The sequence below is a fragment of the Babylonia areolata genome, chromosome 25 (genome assembly GCF_041734735.1).
Source record: "Babylonia areolata isolate BAREFJ2019XMU chromosome 25, ASM4173473v1, whole genome shotgun sequence".
Taxonomy (NCBI): Eukaryota; Metazoa; Mollusca; class Gastropoda; order Neogastropoda; family Buccinidae; genus Babylonia; species Babylonia areolata.
In genome coordinates, this window is record NC_134900.1 from 18,211,806 (window position 1) to 18,239,609 (window position 27,804).

The 27,804-nt window shown below is 44.9% G+C and overlaps 1 protein-coding gene across 1 annotated transcript; it reads left to right on the forward strand.

Annotated features, from left to right (window-relative positions):
- Window positions 1-2,111: 2,111 nt before the first annotated feature.
- Window positions 2,112-26,288, forward strand: LOC143299552 (uncharacterized). The gene is made up of 4 exons (XM_076612835.1): window positions 2,112-2,313; window positions 7,900-8,147; window positions 8,315-9,000; window positions 26,249-26,288. Exons 1-4 carry the CDS (start codon window positions 2,112-2,114, stop codon window positions 26,286-26,288), a joined length of 1,176 nt encoding a protein of 391 aa, XP_076468950.1.
- The last annotated feature ends 1,516 nt before the right edge of the window (window positions 26,289-27,804 follow it).

Consider the following 27,804-nt stretch of genomic DNA (forward strand, 5'->3'; position numbering starts at 1 on the left):
GAAATTGATGGTACAGGCGCTTAACATTTAACAATGGGATCATGCAACTATGCTGTGTTTGCCTACATCAGTCATAAAAAAACTCCTAGCTTCAAATTTCAGTTGCCTGTGGACAATGTAAGCGACTCTAAACCGAGACCAGTCCTGCAACAACAGCGTGAATGAGTTGTTTTTACCTGATGTGGCCGATGAATCGGTAAATCCCGTGCTATTATGAATGTCATCCAACCACAGGCCCATGACTCCGATACAGCCAAGAAACTGAAACCCACTCTTGATCGCATTCAGAAGAGATTTTGGTGTGATGAGAAAGAACTTGTCATCTGGCGCAATGCAATACTATATCGATATTCCGCAATTGCAAACGATTTGATAAAGATCGAATCCGCAGACTACGATGATCAAGAGCACACTCTGCCCTCCTCTTCATTATGGATAACCGAAGCACAGTCAACGCCGGCAAAAACAGTGATTCGCGTGTACACTAGCCACCCCAATTCCAAACGTGTGACCTTGACCTTGTTTTTCAAATCCAGTGTAGGGGCGGGTACCCTCCTGTGTCAGGGCAAGGACTGTACACAATGGGACACAGAGGAGTGTGAGGTCATCAATCAGATCGTGAAAACCTATATGGTGAACAGTGATGTGACATCTCTGACCCAGTCCCTCCTGAAAGCCCCGGTGACCTTCATGAGCTGTGTGACTGGTGTTGTACACCCGGAGTGCCCAGTAATGACAGTGACCCCAATGAACAGTGAACCCCCTAACAGAAGCATGTCTGGCCATAGTTCTGTTTCTCCAGTGCATTTTAATCCAGAGAACACTTCTCCAGCTGAAGGTTTTATTCTCCTCCCCCCTACCCCGCATATCAACATCAAACACGCTTCAAATCACAGTGGGACATCTCCCACATCTGATGCAAGTCAAGCTACCCCAGAAATGGCACCACCTGAAGCAGTTACCAGTCAACCTGCCACTGACGCACAACCACCACATAAAGAACAACCTCACCCGCAAGATCAACAGGAACAAAGAATCCCCCCTTTATCCTGTGGATTGAAGGATGGATCCCACACCCCCTCTACTCCCCTCACAAGACAAAAGATGGAACGTCCTCAAATGCTTCACAAACTCCGGAGACGTACCCTCTGTGTCAGCCCAAAGAAGAAAAGTCATCCACGGCCAACAGCTTCACTGACGGCCTACATTGGAAAGTTCCAGGAACTACAGGATGCAGTGACTGATCTTCAGCAGTCTCACTGTGAGTGTCAAGCTTCAATGACTGCTCACATCGAAGACGCAAAAGTGTGTACAAAAAACGAATTACGTACACTTATAGCATTCAAGACAGAGACGCTCAATTCATTGATTGGCTCCCTTGAAGCAAAAATCGGTGAGCTAGACAAGCAAGTCAACGCGCTGAAAAAAGAAAACCACTCTTTAAAAACCCAGTTTGGGAATGTCTGTGCGGACCTAAAAAAGTTGAAGCCCGTCAGATCACGTGAAGCCAGTACCCAGACTGAAGGTGATAATGTAGGCGTTGTGCAGGAAGATACCACAAACATTCTAACACCCACCACCGTCTGCAGCACATCACCAAGAGCCAGGGAAACCTCCAGACCATCACCAGCTGACGCTGCAACCAACGGAAAGTCCATCACTTGTGACCAAAATGATGACCTCCGTCATCCAACTGCCTCTGAAGAAGAAACGACCCGGAACACGTTTGACTCTGGCAGTGAGGTGCTGAATCATCCTTCGACACAACCCAGTGAGCCCACACAGAGCCGGAGTCCTAGAACAGAAAAGAACAGCCCCGTCCTCTCCACTCAGACGTCTCATCAGCTGAGCCCTCCCCAGCAAGAAGATAACACAGCTCACCCAGTGGATCGCAAGCCTAACACAAACTCAAGCTCCAGAACAGCACGAGATCAAACTGGTGTTGACAGCAAAGAAGTGGACCGAGGGAACACCCCATCTGACATTCTGTCCCGTCGTTCAGTGTCAGACAGAACCTCTGTTCTGCTGATTGGGGACTCAGTCATCAGAGACATTGATCTCCGAAGAATAACCTCCGACAAGAATCCACGTCAAAAATCTGTGTGCCAGGCATGACCATCTGTGACGTGGTTGACTGGCTGCACCAACAACGTGGTTCCTCCAGTCTCAAAGTGTTGATTGTACATGCCGGGGTCAATGACTGTAGAGCCACAGGGACAGTCAGTACAGAGACATGGTGTGACCTCATTCACCTGGCCAGTAACATCTTCCCTCATGCCAGAGTAATCCTCAGCTCCATAGTCCCAGCACGAGGTACACACCACCTGAACACTTTCATCACACCATCAATTAACAACATGTGAAATGCTGAATACAGAATTCGTTGATAATTTCCTTACTTTTACAACATCAACAGGAAAGCCCAAACTTGTTCTATACAGCAACCTCATTCACCCAAGTGAAAATGACACAGCTAAACTCGCACTAAATTTTAAGCAACTGTTTTTCCCAATTCGGTTCCGAGAGTCAAACCCCACACGGAACACTCAAATGGCCTCAGCGTCCAACAGTCACACGCATACAAACTACTCAGATTACAACCCAGAATACAGACAGCAAAGCAGGGCCCCATCCAATGATTACCATTCGCCAGAATCCATGTTTCATTATCCTCCCCTCCCACACAGAGAAAACCACTGGTCACAGCAAACATCAAACTCCTCTGATCGCACGTTCAGTGGTCACTCTCCCACACCCTCTCAACCACCCCCACCTTCTCACCTGCCCAACCCCCAAGCCCCTCCCCCACCCCCTATGTATGGTGACAACATTCAGACAGCTCAGTCAAATCCACCACCACCACAAGTACCATATCATGGAATGAGCTTTGTCCCCCCTGTTCAAACAAGAATGCCCCAAGACCCAATGTTTAAACCCGACATTCCTGCCAATTTTTTACACATGCCTGCTACTAACCCTTTTGAACAGTTCTTGCGTAGCATGATTACTACTTACATGGGTGCTTACCAGTCATTTCAGCGTCCATGTCCATGATAAGGATGAATGTGTGCGAGTGCAAGTATGAATGGAGTGTGTGATTGCATATGTGCATAATGTTGCAAAGGGGTGAGTGGGTGGGGGATGATGGGAGTTGACGAAGATGAAGCGATGGGGGATGGGGGGAGTGTGTTGCAGCTTGCTGGACTTGGATAGAGGTCGCTGAATTTTTGTATTCCCTGGACCAGTTACGTTTGGATTGCCGTATCAAATACTTATAGACTATCTTGGTCAGTGATAGACACGCTGCTAAGTGTGTCACGGGTGGTGTTTTTTTTTTTTTTTTAGATATTACATGCTTTGTTGAGTGTTTGCTAACTGATTGTAGGCATTCGCTCACGTCTGCTTGTTCAGTAGTTTCATTGGATACCATTGTATTTGTGCTTTAGTCTTTAATTGAACCGATTTTTTTCTTGCATTGTATTTGGGCACATACTGCTATACTGAAAGTAATTCTTGTGTGTAAAGCACCTACATTTTGTATATGTGATTATTTCCTACTGCCATACAATGCCTCTCACTCAAGATACATGGCCATCGCAAGAGGGGCTTCGCATAGGATATCTAAATATCAACAGTGTCAGAAATTAGACTGATGATATCGCAACCATTTTGCATAACAATGGGGTTAATTTTCATGTTTTCTGTGTAGCAGAGTCTAGATTAACTGATCGTATCCCCGATTCTCATATATGCATGCCTAACTATGATATCATCCGACTTGACCCTGCTGGTCCAAGATCTACTGGACATCTTTTATATTGTAATAACTCAGTAATGTTCAAGAGACTAACACACCTTGAAAATCATGGCACGGAATCTATTGGATAGAAATTAATCTTAAACGTTGTAAACCTATTATGATAGGATTCCTTTATAGAAAGCCAGCCGAAACCGTTGACTGGTACGACAAATTTAATTCGATGATAGATGCAGCTATACTTGAGTCTAAAGAAATTATTCTCCTTGGGGACTTTAACATTGATTTGACAGTACCTGGAACAAAATGGAACATCAGTTACGCTCTGTACGGACTAGAACAAATAGTCGATCGCCCTACACGTCTCACTGAACACACTGAAACTCTCATTGACCACATTTACGTCAACACAAAATCTAATATAGTGGAAACATGTTCTGTTCAAACTGGCTGTAGTGACCATTCGTCTGTTTGTCTAACTTGGAAAAAGAAAGGTGTCAAAATTCCTAAATCGGGTCATAAAGAAATATTTTACAGAAGTTTCACCCATTTCGATAAGAATACATTCATTAATGATTTGCTTCATTCTGGTTTAGAATATGTTTATCAAATAAGAAATCCCGACGATGCCATTAACTACTGGGTAAACACATTTAATTTAGTGTATGATCGACATGCTCCATTTATGAGAAAAAGGGTGAAGCATAAAATTAAACCTCCGTGGTTGACAAAGGAAATAGATAATGAAATTGAATTAAGAGATTACTACCACAGATCAAAGAAAGTAGAATTATATAGAAAACAAAGAAATAAAGTGAATTCTATGAAGCGAAAAAGTAGGATTAAATATTTTCAAAATCGAGTGTCGTCTTCTCAGAATTCGAAAGCAGTTTGGAAAGTCATTAATATCTTGACTAACAAGAGCTCAATGTCTAATTTCCATAAACCAATGGAGATATCACCAGAAAAGTTAAACTATCATTTTGCTAACATTGCCAACAATATAATTGTAAATGATAAAACAAATGAAAACGAACTAAAACTACTGAAACAATACTGTGACTCGAAAAACATCTCAGCCAACTTTGATATAACACCTGTGACAATAAACGAAGTATTTCATAGCTTACTACGCCTGAAACAATCTGGAACAAGAGACTTAGATGGAATCGATGGTAAAATACTAAAGGCCAGTGCAGCATATATATCAGACACTCTCACCTATGTATATAATTTATGTATTGATAAATAGGTTTTCCCATTAAAATTTAAGCAAGCTAAGGTTATACCACTGTACAAAGCAGGAGACCGAGATAATCCATCTAACTATAGACCTATTTCTATACTGTCTGTTTTGTCCAAACCACTTTAAAGACATGTGCAATCTCACCGTAATTCCTATCTCAAGAAATATGATTTGATACACGAAAACCAATCAGGTTTTCGGGAAAATCACTCCTGTCACACAGCTCTTATACAAATTATTGAAAGATGCCTTTCAAACATAAACAATAATGTGTTCACAGGTATTCTCTTTGTTGACTTCGCCGAGGCTTTTGACATAATTAACCACTCTCTTCTTGTTAGAAAACTCTCACACTACAATTTGTCAAATGATGCTCAAGATTTTTTTTATCTCCTTTCTCAATGACCGTGATCAGTTGGTTGAAATCAGTTCTAGCAGGTCTGATTTACTGCCTGTAAAATTTGGTGTACCACAAGGATCAGTGCTTGGTCCACTTTTATTTTCCATATATATATATAAATGACTTGCCATTACATATACAATGCACATGCGAAATGTTCGTGGACGACATCTCACTTCAGTCAAATAGTGATAATCCAACTGAACTTGTAAATGAGCTTCAGAACAATATAGATAGTTTGGTCAAATGGACTGAGTTGAACCACATGTCTCTAAATACAGGCAAAACTAAATGTATGTATGTGATGACATGACAGAAACGACAAAAAATGCATACCTCCTTTACACCTTTATACATCCACGGGAAAACAATTGAAGAAGTTACAACACACAAAGTATTGGGGGTCATAAAAGACAATGACCTGTCATGGTCTGATCATATTGCTGATCTAGGAAAAAGAATTTCCAAAAGAATATACCAGCTTAGCAAGGTTAAACATTTTCTCAATCTTCATTCTAGGAAGCTATTTTTCACGCACACATTCTATCTCTCATAAACTATGCATCCACGTTGTGGGATAATGCCAGCGAAACTAACCTCAAACACATCAGTCGCTTGCACAAAAGAGCTCTAAAACTGATTAAACTAAAATCTAATACTTTGACAGATAATGACTATAAAAATTTAGACATTCTTCCGCTCAAAAGTCGACTGTTACTTAACAAATGTATGTGTATGCACAGTATAGCGAATGGAACGGCACCAAAGAAAATAACCCAGAATTTTATTACTAATGAAAATAGACACACTCACAAACTATCTTTTCCACGACCCCGAAACAATTTTTATAAATCTAGTTTAATATATTCTGGGGGAACGATATGGAATGGTTTACCTCCCTCTTTAAAGTCATGTCGTCTAAAGCAACCATTCAAAAAAGCACTTTAGAAATATTTGATGGAAAAAATAAAACGAGTTTAAAAAAGAAAGATGAAATAAATGAACAATCAGTCAAGAATATAAATTGTTATAGTTCATCTTGTCATGTCAAATATTTGGAATGAATGATAAAGTACAAGTAAATTAAGAAGTAAACGCATGAATCATTAAACAAATTATTAAGGACAGACAGACAGTTGGACAGATAGACCTGTATAATGAATAGTACAATGGTGGTGGTTTGTCCATCGAGATCGATGATGACCATCGTTGTCATCCAGCTGGAGGATTTAAACAAAGGACAGACAGACAGCTGGACAGATAGACCTGTATAATGAATAGTACAATATTAGATAAACAAATACAATGCAGAATATATTCAATGAAGGAAAGGGTCAGTGAAAACTGGATAGCAAAGAAGCAAAATAGTGATAAAATTAAAACAGGTCAACAATTTAATAGTAAACGAATAAAATGAAATAATGAATAAATGCAGTTTTATGTTTATAAATAAAATGTTGATGACTTATAAATGAAGTGAATAAAATGGAAATCAGCGAATACATATAAATGAATATGTAAGTATGAATTATGATAAATTTATCCAGTTTATCTAATTGCATGAATGAATAGACAAGCAAAATGGCATGCTGAACAACACAGACTTTATTTCATTACATTGTTTGAGACAGTTAACAGACGAGAGATCATTTGATTGATGTAACAATTAATATAGTGACTGGTGAGTGACTGAATGATTGAACAAATGATTGATTTTGCAATGAATATCAATATCATGCATGGAAAAGTGACTGAATAATAACTAATAAACAGATATACTGGACAGGGTGTGCGATGAATAAATTCAAGGAAACGTGGTGATGTGTTTGAAAAAACGTCAAAAGAAAATAAAGAAACAAACAGTATAAAACAACAAAAGCATGTTATATCTAAATGTTGCCCCATTTCAAATGTAAAAAAATAAATTAAAAAAATAAACAAAAAAAACATCATCAAAAACAACAACAAAAACTTCGTTTTTTGTTTTCTTCGAAAAGTGGGGGGTATTTTCATGGCAACAGTCAACCATAATTTCCTCTTCAGTATCAACAATAAATTATCGTCAGGGCGACACTGACAGCACGTGACTTTCCAAATATGGAGCGTGATGCATGATGCCTGGGGAGATTTGTCGCGCGTATGCGAGCGACACGCCTCGCTACAAGTTTCAGGCGTCGGCGAATGTAGCGAGGCATAAAAAAATGATGCACGGCTGTCGCTGACGCCCCGTGGGCGACGGGCCTAAGGGCGCGTGACGGTGTCCTTGTGAATAAGAAATCCGACGCCTTGTTCATGTTTGTCCTCTCTGCCACTGAAGTAAAGTTTGTGGCCTTCGTGGGTAGTTGTTTCTCCGAAGTTCTTCCATCGTACTTCACAGAGTCCCAGAATGTGCCAACGGTACCTGTCCCAAAATGTGCCAACGGTACCTGATGACCATTCGTCTCAGGGCATCCCCTTTCAACATCACAGTAATACAAGCATATGCCCCAACGACAGACTACGACGACGAAGAGATAGAAGACTTCTACGGCCAACTTCAAGGAATCCTAGATCAGACACCAAAGAAAGACATCGTTGTTGTACAAGGAGACTGGAACGCCAAAGTGGGAGAGGATGCTTGCAAGGACTGGAAAGAAACATGCGGGCGCCACTGCAATAAAGAGTCCAACGAAAAAGGACTGAGGCTCCTGGAGTTCGCCAGTTACAACGACCTCAAACTGATGAACACGTTTGGTCCACACAAGGCATCCAGGAGATGGACATGGCACAGCCCAGGAGGTGAACACCACAACCAGATAAACTCTATCATGGTTAAACGACGCTTCCAGTCGAGTGTGAACATCGCCAAAACATGGAGCTTTCCAGGGGTCGATATTGGGAGTAACCATGACCTTGTGATGATGACCTTCAGGCTACATCTGAAGAAGATCAGAAAGCAAGGATCAAGTTTGACTTTGAAAAGCTGAAGGACCCACAGATAGCAGAAGCCTTCCAAGTAATGATAGGCGGGAAGTTCGCCCCGCTCACTGTCGTTGACGCAGACGGCTCAGACATAGAGATGGGCGAGTTGATCGACACATTCAACACAGCTGTGACGGAAACAGCCAAGGAGATCCTGGGAAAACACCGCTCAACCAAGAAGCCCTGGATCATATCTGACATCCTGGATCTGTGTGACAAGCGGAGAGAGCTGAAAAACAAAAAAGGCGAGACAGAAGGAGTGAAGAAGTACAGAGCAGTCAACCAACAAATCAAGAAAAGCATGATAAAGGCAAAAGAGAACTGGATTAAAGAGCAATGCCAGGAAATTGAAAAAACCCTGAAACAAAACAACAGCAAGAAGGCATACCAACTTGTGAAAAAACTGACCAGCACAAGGCAAGAACGAACCACCACCATCCAGGACAAAACCGGAAAATGTATCACTGAAGAACAGGACATTTTGAAGAGGTGGACTGAATACTGCTCCGAGCTGTACGGTCACAGAGCCACGGGAGACCCAGAGGTACTGAACGTCCCTCCAGCAACCAACAACGACAACCACCCAATCCTTCGAGAAGAAGTGGAAGCAGCTGTAAAATCGCTGAAAAAGGGGAAGTCAGTAGGAGTGGATAATATCCCAGCAGAGCTGGTCCAAGCAGGGGGAGAAACAATGATCACAGCCCTCACAACCATCTGCAACACGATCTGGCAGACAGGGGAGTGGCCAACACCGTGGACCCAGTCACTGATCATCACCCTCCCCAGGAAAGGCAATCTACAACAGTGCCAGAACTACTGCACGATCAGCCTAATAAGCCATCCCAGCAAAGTCATGCTAAAGATCCTGCTGAATAGATTGAAGCCACAAGCGGAGAAGATCATCGCAGAGGAACAAGCAGGTTTCAGACCAGGGCGCAGTACAACAGAGCAAATCCTCAACCTCAGAATACTGTGCAAGAGGTACCTCCAACATCAGCAAGACCTCTACCACGTCTTCGTGGATTTCAAGAAGGCGTTTGACCGAGTATGGCATGCAGCTTTATGGGCCACCATGAGGTTGTATAACATCAATGCCAACCTGACCCGAGTGATACAGAACCTCTACGACAAAGCCACCAGCGCAGTCTACTTCAGCAGTAACATAGGGGACTGGTTCAGAACCACAGTCGGAGTGAGGCAAGGCTGTTTGCTCTCACCAACTCTCTTCAACATCTTCCTGGAAAGAATCATGACAGATGCACTTGAAGACCACAAAGGAACAGTCAACATCGGAGGCAGAGCAGTCACCATATTACGTTTCGCCGACGATATTGATGGCCTAGCAGGAAAAGAAGAGGAGCTAGCTAGCTTAGTGGACCACCTTGATAAAACCTCTAGAGCCTATGGCATGCAGATCAGTGCAGAGAAGACCAAACTGATGACCAACAACACCAATGGCATCAGCACAGACATGAGAGTGGATGGCCAGAAGCTAGAAACTGTCCACAGCTTTAAATACCTGGGAGCAATTGTGACAGATGAGGGATCCAAACCCGAAGTACTCTCCAGGATTGCACAGGTGACAGCAGCGCTCACAAAACTGAGGTACATCTGGAACGACCGGAACATTGCACTTGGCTCAAAGATCAGACTGATGCATACCCTGGTGACATCAATACTCTTGTATGCATGTGAATCGTGGACCTTAACAGCTGGAATAGAAAAGAGAATACAGTCCACAAAAATGAGATGCTTTCGAAGACTCCTGGGCATCTCCTACAAAGATCATATCACGAACGAAGAAGTTCGAAACAGAATCAGGCAAGTCGTTGGGCCCTACGAAGACCTGTTGACCTTGTTCAAGAGACGCAAGCTCAAATGGTATGGCCATGTCATGAGATCATCAGGGCTTGCCAAGACATTCCTGCAGGGCACAGTGCAAGGGGGGAGGAGAGGAGGCAGACAGAGGAAGAGATGGGAGGACAACATCCCAGAATGGACGGGCTTGAGGTTGAGCGATACAATCAGGAGGTCAGAAAACCGAGAGGATTGGAGGATGCTGGTTGCCAGATCACCTGTGGCGCCCCAACGGTCCACAAGACTACGGGATAGGTGAAGGTGAAGGTGAAGGTCGCGTCATTCGCGATGCATCCAATTTTGACATCATACCATGACGTTCTTCTTGTGTGTCACGTCGTTGAAGAAGAAACTCCGTCACTTTTGCTCTTATCGCCATCAATACCCTCTACCGCACTCAATACCCTTTCTGCCTTCACATCTTCGAGATCCTGCTGTCTGTCATGCGGACAACGTGTCCTGTCCAGCTTACCTGGCACTGGCTCAGCAGGCTTTCGATGCTGGGCAGGCCACTTCTCTCTAGGACCTGGAGGTTGGAGACCCTGTCTTGCCACTTTATGCCGAGGATCTTTCGTAGGCATCTCTGGTGAAACTGCTTAAGTTGTTGAATGTGACGGCGATACGCCGTCCATGTTTCACAGCAGTACAACAAGGTGGTCAGCACAACAGCTCTGTAGGTTTTCATCTTGGTGCTGAGCCTGATGCCTTTGTTGTTCCACAGCCTGTTGTTGAGTCTGCCAAAGGCGGAGCTGGCCTTGGCGATGCGCGTCACTTCTGCATCAAGGGTTCCGTTGCTGCATAGGGTGCTGCCCAGGTAGCAAAACTTGTCGACTGACTTGATCTCTGTGTCATTGATCTTGGTTGCAGGTGGGGGGGAGGCACTGGCGTTCTGTGAGCTAGCTGGTTGGTACATGGACTCGGTCTTGCTGAGGCTGATGGTGAGTCCAAAGTGGCTGCAGGAGGTTGAAAACCTGTCCATAATGAACTGCATGTCTTCATGGGTGTGTGCAGCAAGCGCACAGTCATCAGCGAAGAGGAACTCTCTCATCAGTGCCTCAAACACCCTGGACCTGGCATGGAGTCGCCACAAGTTGAAAAGTTTGCCATCTGTGCGAAACTGAATGTAGATGCCCCAGTCACAGTCTTGGAAGGCGTCAATCAGCATGGCAGAGAAGAGAATGGAGAACAGTGTGGGTGCCAAGACGCAGCCCTGCTTCACTCCATTTACCAAAGGGAACGGATCCGACATGTAGGAGGAGTTTGTATTATACTCCATGTTTGGTGTTACATATACTTACCATGTCAAACTGATGCAAACTAGGCATATCGGTTTGCTCTGCTTGGCCAAATTTCGCGCGGCTAACAGTGAAAAGACGAGCAGTCCTGGCCCGGCCCGCTCTCAGCCAATCAAACGCCTCTAAAATCTGTAAGCGCTGAATCATTCCGTGGCCATCAAAGAAAATGCCCCATGAGAACCACGACGGAGACACGGGGATGGACGGGCGGGCATTCGAGTTTGACATGGTAAGTATATGTTACACCAAACATGGAGTATAATACAAACTCCTCCTTTTGGTGTCATATACTGTACCATGTCAAACTGATGCAGAATTTAAAGCAAATGGAGGAGGGCAGCGCCTACTGGTTCGTATGGGGAGCCCTTGTAACTGAGACGGCAGTGTTAGCCGCGACAAAGGAAATCCCCTTGGAACCGTCAGCCCTGGTCATACGGAAATTCCTGAGGTAGAAGTTGATGAAGGGATTCTCAGACCGCTAGAAGGCTGCCTCCAAGACATGCTGCGGTGGCACTGAGTGCTGGAAAGCAGCTGAAGTAGCTATGGCCCGCACTTCGTGTGCTCTGGGATGAAGACAGCTGATATCCCTGTGTGCATGAGAGTAGGCTCTACGAATGACTTGGGAAACCCAGCGGGAAATGGTGCCTGCAGTGATGTCTTTCTTGTCATTCTCGTTGAGGGAAATGAGCAGACCTCTGAGAAGAACGCCTATGGCGAGACCTATCCCAATAGTATTTGAGACACCGAACAGGGCAGAGATGCCTATCCTCATCATCTTGGGCAAGAATATCAGACAAAGGTCTGACCCTCAGAGAGAGGGAAGGAACCTCAGGGTCTTGGTTCTTAGCCAGAAACTCTGGAAGGAAACGAACATAACATGCGACCGTCGTCTTGTCCGTGAACAAGCAGATGGTCTTGCCAGTGGCCTCCCCCATGAAGTGCAGGAGAGCCCTGCGAACTGCCTCCAGTTCCAGAACATTGATGTGGCATAGGCGCTCCTCTGGGGACCAAGTCCCTGCTGCATGGAGTGAGTCCATGTGGGCTCCCCAGCCCAGGGAGGAGGCGTCTGTGAAGAGTGCCACCTGAAGAGTAGGTGGGGCTATGGGCACCCCCTGTGTCCGAAGAGGGGTGATTAACCACTCTGATGTCACATCAAGGAACCACTCGCCCAGACATATCAGGGTATCCCATGGCTGAGTGCTCTGGGACCAGCTTAACCTCAGTGCCCTCTGGAGAGGGCACTTGAGAACCGTGCCCAGGGGAATGAGAGGTGCCATGGACTCAATCATGCCCAGGAGGGAAGAAAGCGTCTGCGCTGTTGCTTGGGAGGAACGGCGCAAGTGGCTGAGGAGGCCTGCCAGAAGGTCCCAGCGATCTGGCGTCAGAGAGATTATCATGGACCGCGTGTCGAATCTCATCCCTAAGAAGTCGAAGGACTGACTTGGGGACAGATCGCATTTCCCAGTTGGGAGCAAAGGTCTAGAAGTCTGGCCGTATGACTCTGGCACAGGGCCTGCAACTGGGCCAGGATAAGCCAGTCGTCCAGGTACACACAGACGAATGGATTCCGAGCGGACGATGGACACCAATTCCCGCACCACCTTGGTGAACATGAAAGGGGCAAGGGACAGACCAAATGGGAGGGCCGGGAACTGGAACACCTTGTCCCTCCACACGAACCTCAGGTACCGACGGGATGCAGAATGGATGAGGATATGAAAATAAGCATCTTTCAGATCGATAGAGGTAGCCCAATCGCCTTGTTGGATGGTCTCCCGAATCTGTGCCTGTGTGTCCATCTTGAATTTGATTTTGGGGAGGAATTTGTTGAGGTGGGACAAGTCCAAAACTGGTCTCCACCCTCCCGAGACCTTTGGAATCACGAACAACCAGCCGTAAAAACCGGGACCCGGGTCTGAGAGTTGAGATATCGCCCCTATGAGGAGTAGGTGCAATATTTCTTTCTCTAAGACGCTCTCCTGCTCCGTCGAGGTGGGCACATAAGGAGGAGGAGTGGATCTTAGAGGGGGGCGGTCCTCCGCCCAAGGCAGCATGTACCCGACTCTAGCACCGATACAATCCCGTCGTTGAGTCCCAGAGCACGCCACTGATGTGCATGCCGGGACAAGTTTCCTACTTGGAGGGGCCGAACGACTGGCAGTGCTGAATCAGGGCCCAGTCATTGGGGGTGCTGCCTTCTGGCCTTGGGCATGGCCGGTCGGCTTGGACGGACATAAGGTGGTTTATTCCTCTGCCGCTGATTCTGCACACGCCGCTTTGACTTAGGCGGCGTGGTATATGGAGGGGCCCTGGTGGCCGGTCTCTTCAATGGCATAGAACCCTGGCACCCCTGGGAGTTGTGGGCCAAATATGAGGCCACCTCCCTGTTTGTCTGTGCCCTGTGGCTGACAAAATGGGGTGCATACTGGCCGAAGAGGGAGTGCTGCTGTGCTGGGATGGACTGCAGGGCAGCCCTCTCCTCCACAGGAATGTTAGAGAGGCTGAGAATGGCCGCGCTAGCACCGTATTGAAGTGAAGGCTGGTAGCTGTGTCTGCAGCTGCCGTGAGGCCAGATGCTACCCTATTGCCAAAAGCGTTTAACCTCTGGTCAGTGAAGAGGCCAGGCGGGACAGAGGAAGGAGACCCCGTGTCCTGATTAACTGGACCCTGTTCCCACAGCTCATTGGCCCTGTGGAGGAACGCGTCGAAGAAGGTGTAAGCTGTGGAAACCTCGAGGAGGCAGCGGCGGGCCAATTTGTCCCACTCTGCTAACGTTTTAAAGGATAGGGTAGCTGAAGTGGGGAAGGTGGTGCGCTGTGAGACCAACATCCTGTCCTGCGCGGAGGGCTCTGCTTCCCTGTAGGCAGGGTGGTCCTTGTGTACCAGGACCACACCCCTCCCTTGGAGGAATCTTTAAGGAACTTTCCCGGGGAAAAAGCGCCCAGGGCAGAGAGGGACTCCCTGCCTGGAGGAGGGATGGAAGCAGCACCCCTGACAGTGCGGGCTGGCTTATTAAGCCATTCCTGCACCATTTCTGGCACTCTGAGTCGCCTTGTGGTTCTGGAGTTAGAGTCACATGGCGTAAGGAGGGTCAAGGGTAACAAAGTAGTCTGAGGGACTGATTCGGCATACCTGACCCTATTGGGGAGGGTCAGTTCGAGCTCGGCAGAGTCCGAGTTTGGCTCAGGCTGGTCCCTAGGGAGGCGCGGGCTCAATCTGTCCCCCTGGGATGGGGGCGAAGAGTGCTCATCCGCTTGTTCGTCCTCATCTGAAGACAGGGGCTCCCACTCTTGTTTGCAGTCCATCCCCTGCTGGGTGCCATCCCAAGTGGATGTACCCACTGAGGCGTCCTGTGAGCTGTGGTCAGCCCAGCGGGATGAGCTGGGACGATCCCGAGCCGGGACCATGACACCTGAAGCGGGTGGGGAGCATGTGGACCGTAGGTCCAACCATGCTTGGGATGGTGGGTGCCACACCTTTTCAGAGAGGGCGTCCCTGGATGCAAGAGGGACCCACGAGTGCTGTGAGAGGACAAACACCCACTCATCTCACTGCAGGACCGAGGGCTGGGTAGGTGGGAACCGCAGGCTCCCCCGGGCCGAGTAGGGCCCCTCAGCAGCCGTCGGTCTTGATAAAGAGGCCACTGTGACCGTGGAGGTCACCTGTGGGTTGACAGAGGCCCGATTTGTGGACAGAGTGGCAATATTGGTCGAGGAGCTCGACCTGACCGACAAGAAGTCGATCCCACTTGTCGGGGCTGTGTGTGTCACCCTGTGAGATGTGCTGGGTTGGGTCCGGTGGGGAGCGGACAAGGGGCTGGCCCTTGGTACTCCCAGCAACCCAGCGTGTACCATAGGTGCGCCCCAGTACGGGTAGAATGGGGGTAACCACCCGTGGGCACCAGCCATACTGTGACCCGAACCCCAAGGGTCAATGGCGCCTTGACCTCCATGAAGGGAAAAACCTGGCCAAGTCGGAGGGAGGTCAGGTCCGACTTGGGTGTCAGTCCCGCCCGAAGACGAGCGGGCTGACTGCCCGGAACCGCCTGACACGTGGGGGCCTCCCCCAGCAGGGGAGACCGGCCGGATAGCGGGAAGACCTGCAGAGCAGGTTGCCACGCGCCCCAAATCCCCTCCCGTGGGGAGACTGGGGTGCTTGGCCCGGGGTGGGCAAAGTAGAGATCCCCCCCCAGAACCAAATTTTTCTCCCCCCCCCCCCCCCCCAAAAGGAGGTGGGGGAGGGGGGTCGACAGAGAAGGGAGGAGGGGGAACAATTGGGCCCGTGAGGGCCGTCTCCGAGTGGGGACCCGGGTAACGGCCGGGCGCGGCCTCCCCTTGGGAGTTCGCGCCCAGCTGCGAGTCCCCACCGCCAGGAGAGGACTTGCCACTCCCCTTTCTCACTGCCTCGCGCTGGGACACCTCGGGAGGCGACGCTCGTACCTCCTTCCCCCCGGTCCCCTTCATGACCGTTGTACTGGTACGAAAGTCGCCTCCGCGATCAGCGTCTAAAGACGCATCACCGCAGTCCGTATCGGGAGGAATCATGAGCTCCGGGCCTGGAAGAGTCTCTTGCCGAGTCTCAGTCCCAGCATCATGATCCATGCCTTCGTGGTATGGCACACGAGGCATGGAACCCGCGCTCAGGCACCCAGCGAAAATCCGACCCCCAACAGAGAAAGGAAAGACAGGATCGACTTAGAGGTAGAGAAAAACGAACGAATCGAGGGTGCCGAGTCGAATCGATTACACAGAATGTAAGAATACAATAAACACAAGCTGCATGCAGCAAAATAAGGCCAAATGAATACGCTTATTAGCCAGAAAAAAGTGTAAGACGAGACAGAGCGTAAACCTGACAAGATGGCGTGGAGAGCCTTGGCCAAAGGAATGATTCAGCGCTTATAGATTTTAGAGGCGTTTGATTGGCTGAGAGCGGGCCGGGCCAGGACTGCTCGTCTTTTCACTGTTAGCCGCGCGAAATTTGGCCAAGCAGAGCAAACCGATAGGCCTAGTTTGCATCAGTTTGACATGGTACAGTATATGACACCAAACAGTATTTTCCTGTACTCTCACTTGCATGCCATTGTGGAAAGACGCAATCAGCTGGATTAGGCTCTCCGGGCAGCCGAACTTCAGGAGGATCTTCCACAGACCATGGCGGTTCATCATGTCAAAGGCCTTAGTCAGGTCTACAAAGACCATGTGGAGCGCCTTGTTCTGCTCACGGCACTTCTCTTGCATCTGCCGTACAGCAAACACCATGTCACATGTTCCCCTGCCTGAGCGGAAGCCACACTGTGCTTCAGGGATGACTGTGTTGGAGACATGGTCAACCAGTCTGTTCAGTATGATGCGGGCGAAGATCTTGCCGGCAATGCAGAGGGGAGAGATTCCACGGTGGTTATCGCAGGATGTTTTGTCTCCCTTCCGTTTGTAAATGTGCACAATAGAAGCATCCTTGAAATCCTGGGGGACCTCCCCTCTCTCCCAGATAGACTGGAACAGGGTGGTCAGCTTGTCTGTCAGCACCTCGCCTCCATACTTGTAGATGTCAGCCTGGATTCCATCCGCTCCTGGTGCTTTTCCTGACGTTGTCAGCTTCAGGGCCTTCTGGGTCTCAACCTTGGTGGGAGGGGCAGCTAGCGAGTCATTGACTGGTAGCTGTGGGAGGGCTGCAATTGCCTCGTCAGATACGGACGAGTCCCTGTTGAGGAGGGTGTTGAAGTGCTCTGCCCAGCGGGCAAGGATGTCTTTCTTGTCTGTCAGGAGGGTGGTCTGGTCCGAGGCTTGAACAGGGTTTGATTCTGTGACTCTCGGCCCATACACAGCTCGGAGACCATCATGGAAGGTCTTCATGTCGTGAGCATCAGCACTACTGCCCTTACTGCCATCATTACTGTCATCATTGCTGTCCTTACTGCCATCATTACTGCCCTTACTGCCATCGCCCCTGCCCCCATGTTCTCACTGCTGTTGTTGCTCTCTTTTTGCACACATGACGTCAACCTTTTCTTTTTGTGAAACTCATTTTTCCGCCTTCCGTTTCTTCCGTCTCTCCTTTTTTTGCCGTTTCCCACTCTTCGCGATACATCAGGTCTGTATCCAGCGCCGCCCGTGCGTCGATCATCAAGCAGTGGCTTGCCCCCTTTCGCTGGATAATCTCTGAAACGTACGAAGGACGGAACGCGCGCGCGCGCACACACACAATATATTATATTAGTAATTCGCGGCATGAGGCCCCCCTTAAGTGAGAAGTCCAATTTCTCTTCTCATTGAAGCCACAACACTTCGTAACTAAGTGTAAACGATAGAGGCCCAACCACGCTTCAACATATCCCAAGTAATCGAAAATTGAAACAATTATGCTTAAAGAGGCGATGAACTTAAAAAAAAAAATTTTTTTTAATTTTGGCCACATACGGGCAAAATGCCCCCACGTGAGAGGCAAAGCGCCTAGCGTGGGCGTTTTCCCACCACATTTCGGGCGTTTTGCCCCTCGATCTAATTACAAACTTAATACTCAAAAAGGTAAAAATCACGTTGCACTTATATTGTGCTTTATATTAGCTTTATCCATTACTCACTCTCTCTCTCTCATCACTGTCACACAGCCTTCATCCTTTCAGCTTATCACTCCACCTCCAGTATTCACACAAGCACGCGCTAGACAATGCAATTAAAAACACGTCAAAAGCAAATCATACAATGAAAATGATCAACAAAACTGGTTGCAAACCTCCCCCATCCCTCTCGGTCTACCTGTCTCTATGTGTGCAAGCTTGAGAATCCAGGTTTGCAAATCAATTAGTGTCACTAGAATCGCAGTTAGGGCATACAAACTGGACAAATCTAGGGGTGCGTTCTTCATGCGCCCATTGGATGCACATAAGTTGCTGCACCCACACCTCACGAGGAATTGTGTGACTGTATGGCTGAGGACAGTAAGTATCAGCTTTTATCACAGACTGACATAAGTTTGCAGCTGGACCAACAACAAAGTGAGAGCTGTATTATGAATGGTTTTTCCAGTGCAATGGGAAATCGCTTACAGATTAGTCTTTTGTGAAGGACTATGACTCTCAAACTAGGAGGCAAAATTGCACTGGCTCTTAGTGCTGCAGCCTTAGGGGCTAGTTGGCCTTTGGGAACCATACCAACGCCGACTGCCCTAAAACCCTCTTGGCCGAGGAGTGGGGATGTAACTTGGGCAAGACACTCTCAACTAAAACAAAGTTCTAGCCCAGATAGTCGGAACAGCTCTTACCCCCTCTGCTGTTCTGATGGTCGTAGTCGAAAACGACTATCATACATGGCTGACGACATATCAAACAGGACCATTCCTCTTCTTCCTCGTTCACCTCTTCCAGTTTTCTTTTGGCGGTTCTTCAAGATTCTTCCTTGTCTCAGCCGTGCTGCTCTGCTACCTAGGTGACATTTATTTCCTTGAAGAAGTGTTTTGCCGAATGAGTTGCAGTGTCGTCTACATTCATTCACCAGTTTCAGGTCAAGACTGGTGTCAGACAAAACTGCCTGTTCATGTTTTTATTCCTACTTGTCATTGATTGTATTCTGAAATAATTAACAGAACAGAGAAGAAACAATGGACACTGTGGAACCACATGGATGACCTGGACTTTGCAAATGATCTTTCCCTGTTGTCCCAAAACAAACAGGAATAGCGGACACCACATCACCTCAAGTAGGCCTCAACATCCACAGGGACAATACGAAGATCATGAAAACAAATGCAACTAGTGCTGAGCCAGTCACACTCGAAGGTAAGATACTGGATGAGGTGGAATCATTCAGTTATACTGGAAGATGAAAGGCCTCAACAAGCAAGACAGCGCAGATGCAGATGTCAAAGCAAGCAGAGCAGCCTTAATACAGCTCATGAGCATCTGGAGCTCCAGAGTGCTGTACAAATAAACTAAAAATTCGGTTTCTCAGTTCCAACGTGAAGTATGTGCTGTTGTGTGGTACTGGGTGATGGAAGATGAAAAAAGAATACATTTAACAAAGTGCCGATACTCATCAACAGCTATCTGAAAAGAATCCTCCAGATCCACTGGCAACACAAGATCAGCAAAGTCGACCTATGGTAGAAGACACTATTGTCAGCTGAAAGGAATTGGAAGAAGAACCAGAGTGGATTGGATCAGGCAAACACTACGACGAAAACCATCGTAAAGCATCACCAGACAGGCCCTAAAATGGAACCGCCAAAAGAAGAAAAAGATATGCAAACCGAGAAACACTTGAAGACACCTCCAGGCAGACACAAATGAGATGGACCTTACCTCGAGCCAGACAGAGGCATGGACACAGCCAGGATAGGAGATTGTGGAGGTCTGTTGTTGACGGCCTACACTCCAGAACAGATGAAAGGCCTCAGTAAGTCGTCTTTGCCTGTTTCTCGAGAATGTTTGCTTTGTACGGTGGACATGTTATGATCGCCGCTGATTCCGCTTTTTTTGTTTTCCCACTGGCCTTTTGAATGTCAGTTTTTGGATAGGAAGAATGATCCTGATCTGCTGACTGGAACACAATGAAGGCCCAGATGCTACATGTGGTTATGGGAATGGGCAGCCGTTTGTTGACTGTTCTGAAGGCGGTGTATCTGCACGTAAACCTCCCCCTCTTCTTGCTCTCAAACACACACGCATGCATGAATGCATTTGCCTTTTACGGTGCAATAAATTACCTTTGAACAGCACAGCTCGAGTTGGGAAACCAATAGTGAACCCATTCTTTGTCCAGTGTGACTGATACGAAATGAAAAACGTATGCCTTTTTGTCCACCCAAGATACACAGTCTTGAGTAAAAATGTATGTCCCCCTCTATTATTACAGATTCCCTTCAAATTTCAAGATCCAGTCGCTCTGCTCAAACTCAACAGATGGTATGATTATTAAATTAGGAATGTATATAACGGAATGCTGAAAGATCGAAATTGCGTAACTGCAAGGTTACCTCTAGCAATAAAAACAAGCACATACGTATAGTGCGTAGTTCAATATTAAAAACATTGAATACCCTGTTCTTGCTATCGTCTACCCCTTTGTTCAAATGGATCTTATGGCCTGTAAAAACTGAATATTTCTTTTTTTTAATACTTTGTATTCAATAATGCACAAGTACATCAGTGCTGCTTTAAACTATCAAGAAAAACACTTGAAGAAGTCAGAGAGAAGCACAAAGAAAGACTTCACCATCTTTTCCAAATCACAGGGGGCAAAACGCCCAGTGAAGGGGCAAAAGGCCCACTGGTAGGCGTTTTGCCCCAACACCTTGTAGGCGTTTTGCCCCAGTTTGAAAACATTTAGATAAAATTTCCAGGGAAAAGCAAAGGAGGTCAATCGGTTTCAACGCAACGTTTCAACGGCTGACACATTCCTTCTACAGAAAAATATTATCGAATTTTGCTTTGAATGAAGAACAGACACTGGCATCGAAATTTCATGAGCATGGGTTTTACAAAAATCAAGGTGAAAGCAATCAAATGCATGTGGAAAACATGGCTGGCTTCTACGTGACCTCCGTGTTGAGGTGTGTTTTCCCGGCTATCAAGCGGAAACGGTAAAAAGTGGGATTGGCTCGCTGTGCACCATGATATCCGATATTTTGTGGGTGGGCGTTTGACCCCGACTGTGCTTCTTGCCCCGAATTACCCTATATATATATATATATATATATATATATATATATATATGTATGTATATCCTCCTCTACTGCCCCAAGTACATAATATATATGAATGTATATGTTAAAAAGCTAGAAAGTTTATATATATATATATGTGTGTGTGTGTGTGTGTGTGTGTGTGTGTGTGTGTGCTTGCTTGTTTTGGTATAAAACAGCCGAGTTGAGCAGTAGTATAAGGGATGGGGGTTCTATATGTAACGGATTTAAGCGCCCATAAGGTACAACAACGCCTTAAACCATAAAAACGAAAAACCCGCGCGATCCGGATTTAAGCGCCCATAAGGCGCAACAACGCCTTAAACCATAAAAACGAAAAACCCGCGCGATCGGCTTAAAAAGGTGTATGGAGAGCCAAATCACTAGATAAAAAAAATGATGGTTAAATATGTGTATGGAGAGCCAAATGGTCATGGGGGTTCTATATGTAACGGATTTAAGCGCCCATAAGGCGCAACAACGCCTTAAACCATAAAAACGAAAAACCCGCGCGATCCGGATTTAAGCGCCCATAAGGCGCAACAACGCCTTAAACCATAAAAACGAAAAACCCACGCGATCGTTTTTTTCGGCTTAAAAAGGTGTATGGAGAGCCAAATCACTAGATAAAAAAAAATGATGGTTAAATATGTGTATGGAGAGCCAAATGGTCATGGGGGTTCTGGTTCATAAGACTCCTTAAAGAGAGGAGGTATCAAGTGGGTCAACCGTTCACATATGAACGTTTGACCTAGTTAGTTTGAGTACGCGCGATCCTTAAATATGTGTATGGAGAGCGAAACGGTCGCCCCGTTCCCCGCGTGTGTGTGCGTGCTGGCAAGCTAGCGACTGCTCGGCGTGTGTGGCCCGAGTTGGGACGGGATCAATAGCTAAGAGTGTGGTCCCGCCCGCGCAGATCTTCCCACCCGCACGCACGGCTTGTGATCACCCTTTTAGAGAAATACATTATATTGTAAATATAGAAAAAATGCCTATTCCGCATAACATTTGCGAGTACCCCAAAGTTAAAACAAGTGGAGTATGTGGCCGACCTTGCATGGGACTCTATTGCAAAGATCATATTAAATGCCATAGAAAAGGAATGCCACTTCCAGTACTTTGTTTAAAATGCAACCTTTATGTACGCACGAAGTATGCTATTTGTTGTACATGTAAGTATAAAAAAGAGAAGCCTCCTCCTGTGGAGAAAAAGATTGATCCTATACCCGATTGTGGAGAACATTCAAGCGACTCTGAGGATGCTTCTGATGATGAAATTGACCCTTTTGAAGCCTATTCTAGAGGGTATATTCCACCCTTTGGTGGAGTTATCATTGGATTCAGAGATTGATCAGCTTGTGAAATCCTATTAGAGAAAAGATTAAATATAGAACATATTGAGAGTGAAAATGGCGCAACGATATTCTGAAAAGTATTACTGTGATCTTGCTTCTAAAAAAGAGATTCCTAATCATGAATCTATGAATAAAACTGAGTTGATTAAAGCACTGGGGTTTGATGCTTTGGAGGGGGAGACCAATGCTACGCTTAAAGATATTGCACGAAAGCTCAAAATTCGTGGTTTTAGTAGAATGAAAAAAGATGAACTTATTAAAATTATACGTAAACTACAACATAAAGCTGAATCCACGGAGGAGTTTGGTAGTATTATTAAAAATTATAAACTTGCGGCTCTTCCAAATGAAATAGATCCGCTTTCGTTTATGATGAGTAAAGTGGACACTATTAACCAAAGAGCTATTCCACTGACCAAACAAAATATTGTTTTAACGGTGGAGTTTGCTCAAATTAAAAATGATGATACTACTGTAGCTGTATTTCGATCGGAATATCAAAGTATTATTGATGTTGTTGATGATCAAGATATTGAAAAACAAATAAAACATATTTTGTTAAAAATAGAAAATTTTACAAATGAAGGTTCAGGATGGTTCATTAAAAGAATCTTTAGTTTATGGGTGAATAGAGTTTCTATTACATCTCCAGGATCCTTTATTGAATCACCACAATGGTTAAAAAATAAAAGAGCTGTGATTAATATTAAAAATAAAGATGATCAATGTATAAGACATTGTTTACGTGCACACAAGTTTCCAACAAAAACGAATTCTAATTTAACTTCTGCCTATCCTTCTGATGATGGGTTAAATTTTGAAAATATTGACTTTCCTACACCTATAAAACAAATTACAAAGATTGAGACTCAAAATAATATTGCTATTAATGTATACTATTTAAAAAATAAAACGATTGAACGTGCAAGAATATCAAAACAACCCGCCAACATGGAGCGTATTAAACTTCTTATTATAGAAAATGAAAATGGTGGACAACATTATACTTATATTAAGAACTTTAACAGACTACTTAGTAATACAAACAAACACAAAGCAGCAATGTACTTTTGTGAGTATTGCTTGACAGGTACAACATCATCAGAACTTTTAGAAGAACATATTAAGCGATGCGCGCAGATCAACCACAAGAACTATTCTCGCGTTGAGATGCCATCGGAAAAGACAAAAATGATCAAATTTACCAATTTTCAAAATCAAATGCAAGTTAGTGATGTGATATATGCTGATTTTGAGGCGATTTGTAAAGAAATAAAAGACGATTCCGATTCGAATAATACCATCAAAGAAAGCGAACACATCATCTCGTCATACGGGTTTGTGCATGTTAGGTCTGATGGAAGGGCGTACAAACCGCAACTATTTCGTGGTGAGAATGCGGTCAGTCATTTTCTCGAAAAACTTCGAATAATATTTTATCATACTGTCAAGGAATTGAAAAAACCAGTTCCAATAAAGGTGACCAAAAAAGATAACGAATCGTTTGAAAACGAACGAGTTTGGTGGATATGTAGAGGGGAACTACTCGCAAATGATAAAGTAAGAGATCATGACCATATCACAGGGAACTATAGAGGTGCCGCGCATGCATCGTGTAATCTTAAATTGAGAATAAAACCCGACGAATTTGTGTTGCCGATATTATTTCACAACCTCAAAGGTTACGACTCTCACGCGATCATTTCGGAGCTCGCGAACAAAGGTGGTGGTAGAATTACGTGTATCGCGAATAATAAAGAGAAGTACATCACATTCAGTTGGGGAAGGTTGAAGTTTTTAGATAATTTCGCATTCTTGAGTTCGAGTCTCGACCAGCTTGCGAAGAACCTTCCGGATGATAAGAAGTTTTTAACGCGCGAACATTTCACAGATGAGGAGGAGTTCAAGCTCGTTACGAGAAAAGGAGTCTTTCCGTACGAATATATTACCGATTGGAGTAAATACGAAGATACAAAACTACCAAAGAAAAGTCATTTCTTTAGTAAACTTAACAACACGGATATATCAGAAAGTGACCACAAGCATGCCAAGAATGTGTGGAAGAAGTTTAAATGTAAGAATCTAGGTGATTATAACGATCTGTACTTAGTCACTGATGTGCTGTTACTTGCCGATGTGTTCCAGAATTTTAGAAGTACGTGTTTGCGAACTCATAATCTCGATCCTGTTCATTATTACACGCTTCCCGGAATGTCTTGGGATGCTTTACTCAAGAGTACGGGAATAGAACTCGAACTGTTGACGGATATCGAACAATATAACATGATAGAGGCGGGAATACGCGGTGGAATCAGTATGACTGTAAGAAGATACGCGGAGACTAATAACAAGTATATGAAAGATTACAGGCCTGAAAAAACGGATTCGTATATCATGTATCTCGACGCGAACAACTTGTATGGTTGGGCCATGTTACTAGAGCGCAAAAAAAATCAGACCTACCTCAAAAGTAATCTACCTTTTCCCCCAAGCATTTTTCCAATCTCCAACTTCCATTTGAACATATGAAATCTACTACTGTATAGCATGGAGACAAACGTATCTACAACTTTCGAAAGAATTGGACTACGTGCCGAGAAGGCGATAGCAACACATATATTGCTAGAAAATACATACAACAGCAACTTGGTGCCAGATATATCCAAGGTAGACTATCTAGCCAACAACAATGGCAGAACACATATACAAACTCTAGAAGGTCTTCCAACCTTTGTAGACGACCTATACGTATTCGGATATCTACAACAGAAAGATTGTGTAGTATCGAAAGGCAAAGTACTATGTACCACCGGAGACACTTCTTCGGCAAAAAATATAGTATCTAGAATATATTCCAACCTATCGGACCTAGTGGAATACAAACACGTACATATTGCCATTGTGCACACATTGTCTATATCTGCAAAGAACAGTACAATATCTAGTACTATAGATAGAATAGAAAGAGAAACGAATTCCAAGGCAAAAGAGAACTGGAAACAACAACATCCAAATATACCAATATATGCTCGAGCTCTATTTGTAGCAAAACTCGATGTATCCGAACTATCTATCGAACATCTACACAAAATCCTCCCAACATTCGAGGAGAGACTAGTAGCAAACGGATATGGTATCTATTCCATAGACTACACCAGAGATTTCTCCGGGACAGACTGCACAAAATAGAAAAAATTGCAGAACAGAAACAAATATCTCTACTATCTAGTATAGACCGAGAAAAGAAACTTGCACAGATTGGAGAAGAACAATGCGCAGAAGAATGGAGACAAAGTGCGATATACAAACTGGAAAACTACCACAAAGAACATACCTCTATTTTGCCCAAGAAAGTTCTTTCTACTAGTTTTTCTATTTGCAACGAGTTGTATTGGTCTCTTTCGTTTCTTTCCATTTCCTCGTATATTTGTTCTATTTCTCTTTCTCGTTGTTCTATTGTATTGGTATGTTCTTTGTGGTAGTTTTCCAGTTTGTCTATCGCACTTTGTCTCCATTCTTCTGCGCATTGTTCTTCTCCAATCTGTGCAAGTTTCTTTTCTCGGTCTATACTAGATAGTAGAGATATTTGTTTCTGTTCTGCAATTTTTTCTATTTTGTGCAGTTTGTAGATAGGTTGTTCTACTCCTATTGTATGTGTTTTCTTTGGTCTCCACTCCCATTCTATTGTGTTTGTAGGTGGAAGAAGCATTGTAGGAGGTTCTACGTCTGGATGTAGTTGGCAAGGTCTATTGCACGCTACAAGTATTGTTTTCGAGTTTTTGTCTTTTGTATAGCATTGTAGTTTGGAAAGATGTATTCCACTGTATTTGTCTGCACATAGTATTTCGGTTTGGAATATAGGACAGTTGCGAAAGCCAAAGTCTCCCATAGCCCATAGAATTGCAGTATTCCATAGTTTGTCGTCGTCTACAGTATTTTGTGTTGGTCGTATTCGCACACCTGCCATTCTTTTTGTTCTTGTATGTGCATACCAACAGACATATATTGCAGATTGTGGTCTATCGGCTAGAACAAAGCATCTGTCGAGTTCTTTTGCAAGATTGTTCCATTGTTGTTTTGCTGGTTGTACTACAAATAGTGGATTGTTTGCAGGAGAAACGAATTCCAATACATCGTCTACAAGTTCGTTTGCTGTTTCTGGTGTTCTATCTCTGCATGCATACAACGATACTTCTATTCTAGTACAGCCTCTAGATTGCACATCTGGATGGTGGAAGGTTTTTCGAAGATGTTCGTTTGGACAGTCTACGTAGTCTGCTAGATGTCCGCCGAATTGTTCTCGTATTTCTCCTGCTTCGAAATTGGATACTATTTTGTTGTATAGTTTGGTTCTCGTTGTATAGCCATTGTGTTCGGATATCCATGTACATACGTGGTTTCCTACAGAGTGTGTGTTGTCGAGTATTGTAGGCTGGGAATCTTGTATGGCTTCTACGAATGTGCCTTGTTCTCGGAAGTTGTGTTCTTCTGCTAGGTATTCCACTAGTGCTTGTCTGTCTAGAGTCCCGGAGAAATCTCTGGTGTAGTCTATGGAATAGATACCATATCTGTTTGCTACTAGTCTCTCTTCGAATGTTGGGAGGATTTTGTGTAGATGTTCGATAGATAGTTCGGATACATCGAGTTTTGCTACAAATAGAGCATATATTGGTGTATTTGGATGTTGTTGTTTCCAGTTCTCTTTTGCCTTGGAATTCGTTTCTCTTTCTATTCTATCTATAGTACTAGATATTGTACTGTTCTTTGCAGATATAGACAATGTGTGCACAATGGCAATATGTACGTGTTTGTATTCCACTAGGTCCGATAGGTTGGAATATATTCTAGATACTATATTTTTTGCCGAAGAAGTGTCTCCGGTGGTACATAGTACTTTGCCTTTCGATACTACACAATCTTTCTGTTGTAGATATCCGAATACGTATAGGTCGTCTACAAAGGTTGGAAGACCTTCTAGAGTTTGTATATGTGTTCTGCCATTGTTGTTGGCTAGATAGTCTACCTTGGATATATCTGGCACCAAGTTGCTGTTGTATGTATTTTCTAGCAATATATGTGTTGCTATCGCCTTCTCGGCACGTAGTCCAATTCTTTCGAAAGTTGTAGATACGTTTGTCTCCATGCTATACAGTAGTAGATTTCATATGTTCAAATGGAAGTTGGAGATTGGAAAAATGCTTGCGGGAAAAGGTAGATTACTTTGAGGTAGATCTGATTATTTTTTGCGCTCT

Excerpts from the sequence above, each read along its gene's own strand:
- LOC143299552 (XM_076612835.1), top strand. The coding sequence starts at position 2,112 with ATGACCATCTGTGACGTGGTTGACTGGCTGCACCAACAACGTGGTTCC. Across the intron at positions 2,314-7,899 it reads CTCCATAGTCCCAGCACGAG|ACTACGACGACGAAGAGATA; the intron begins GTACACACCACC and ends CCCCAACGACAG. Across the intron at positions 8,148-8,314 it reads ACACGTTTGGTCCACACAAG|GCTACATCTGAAGAAGATCA; the intron begins GCATCCAGGAGA and ends GATGACCTTCAG.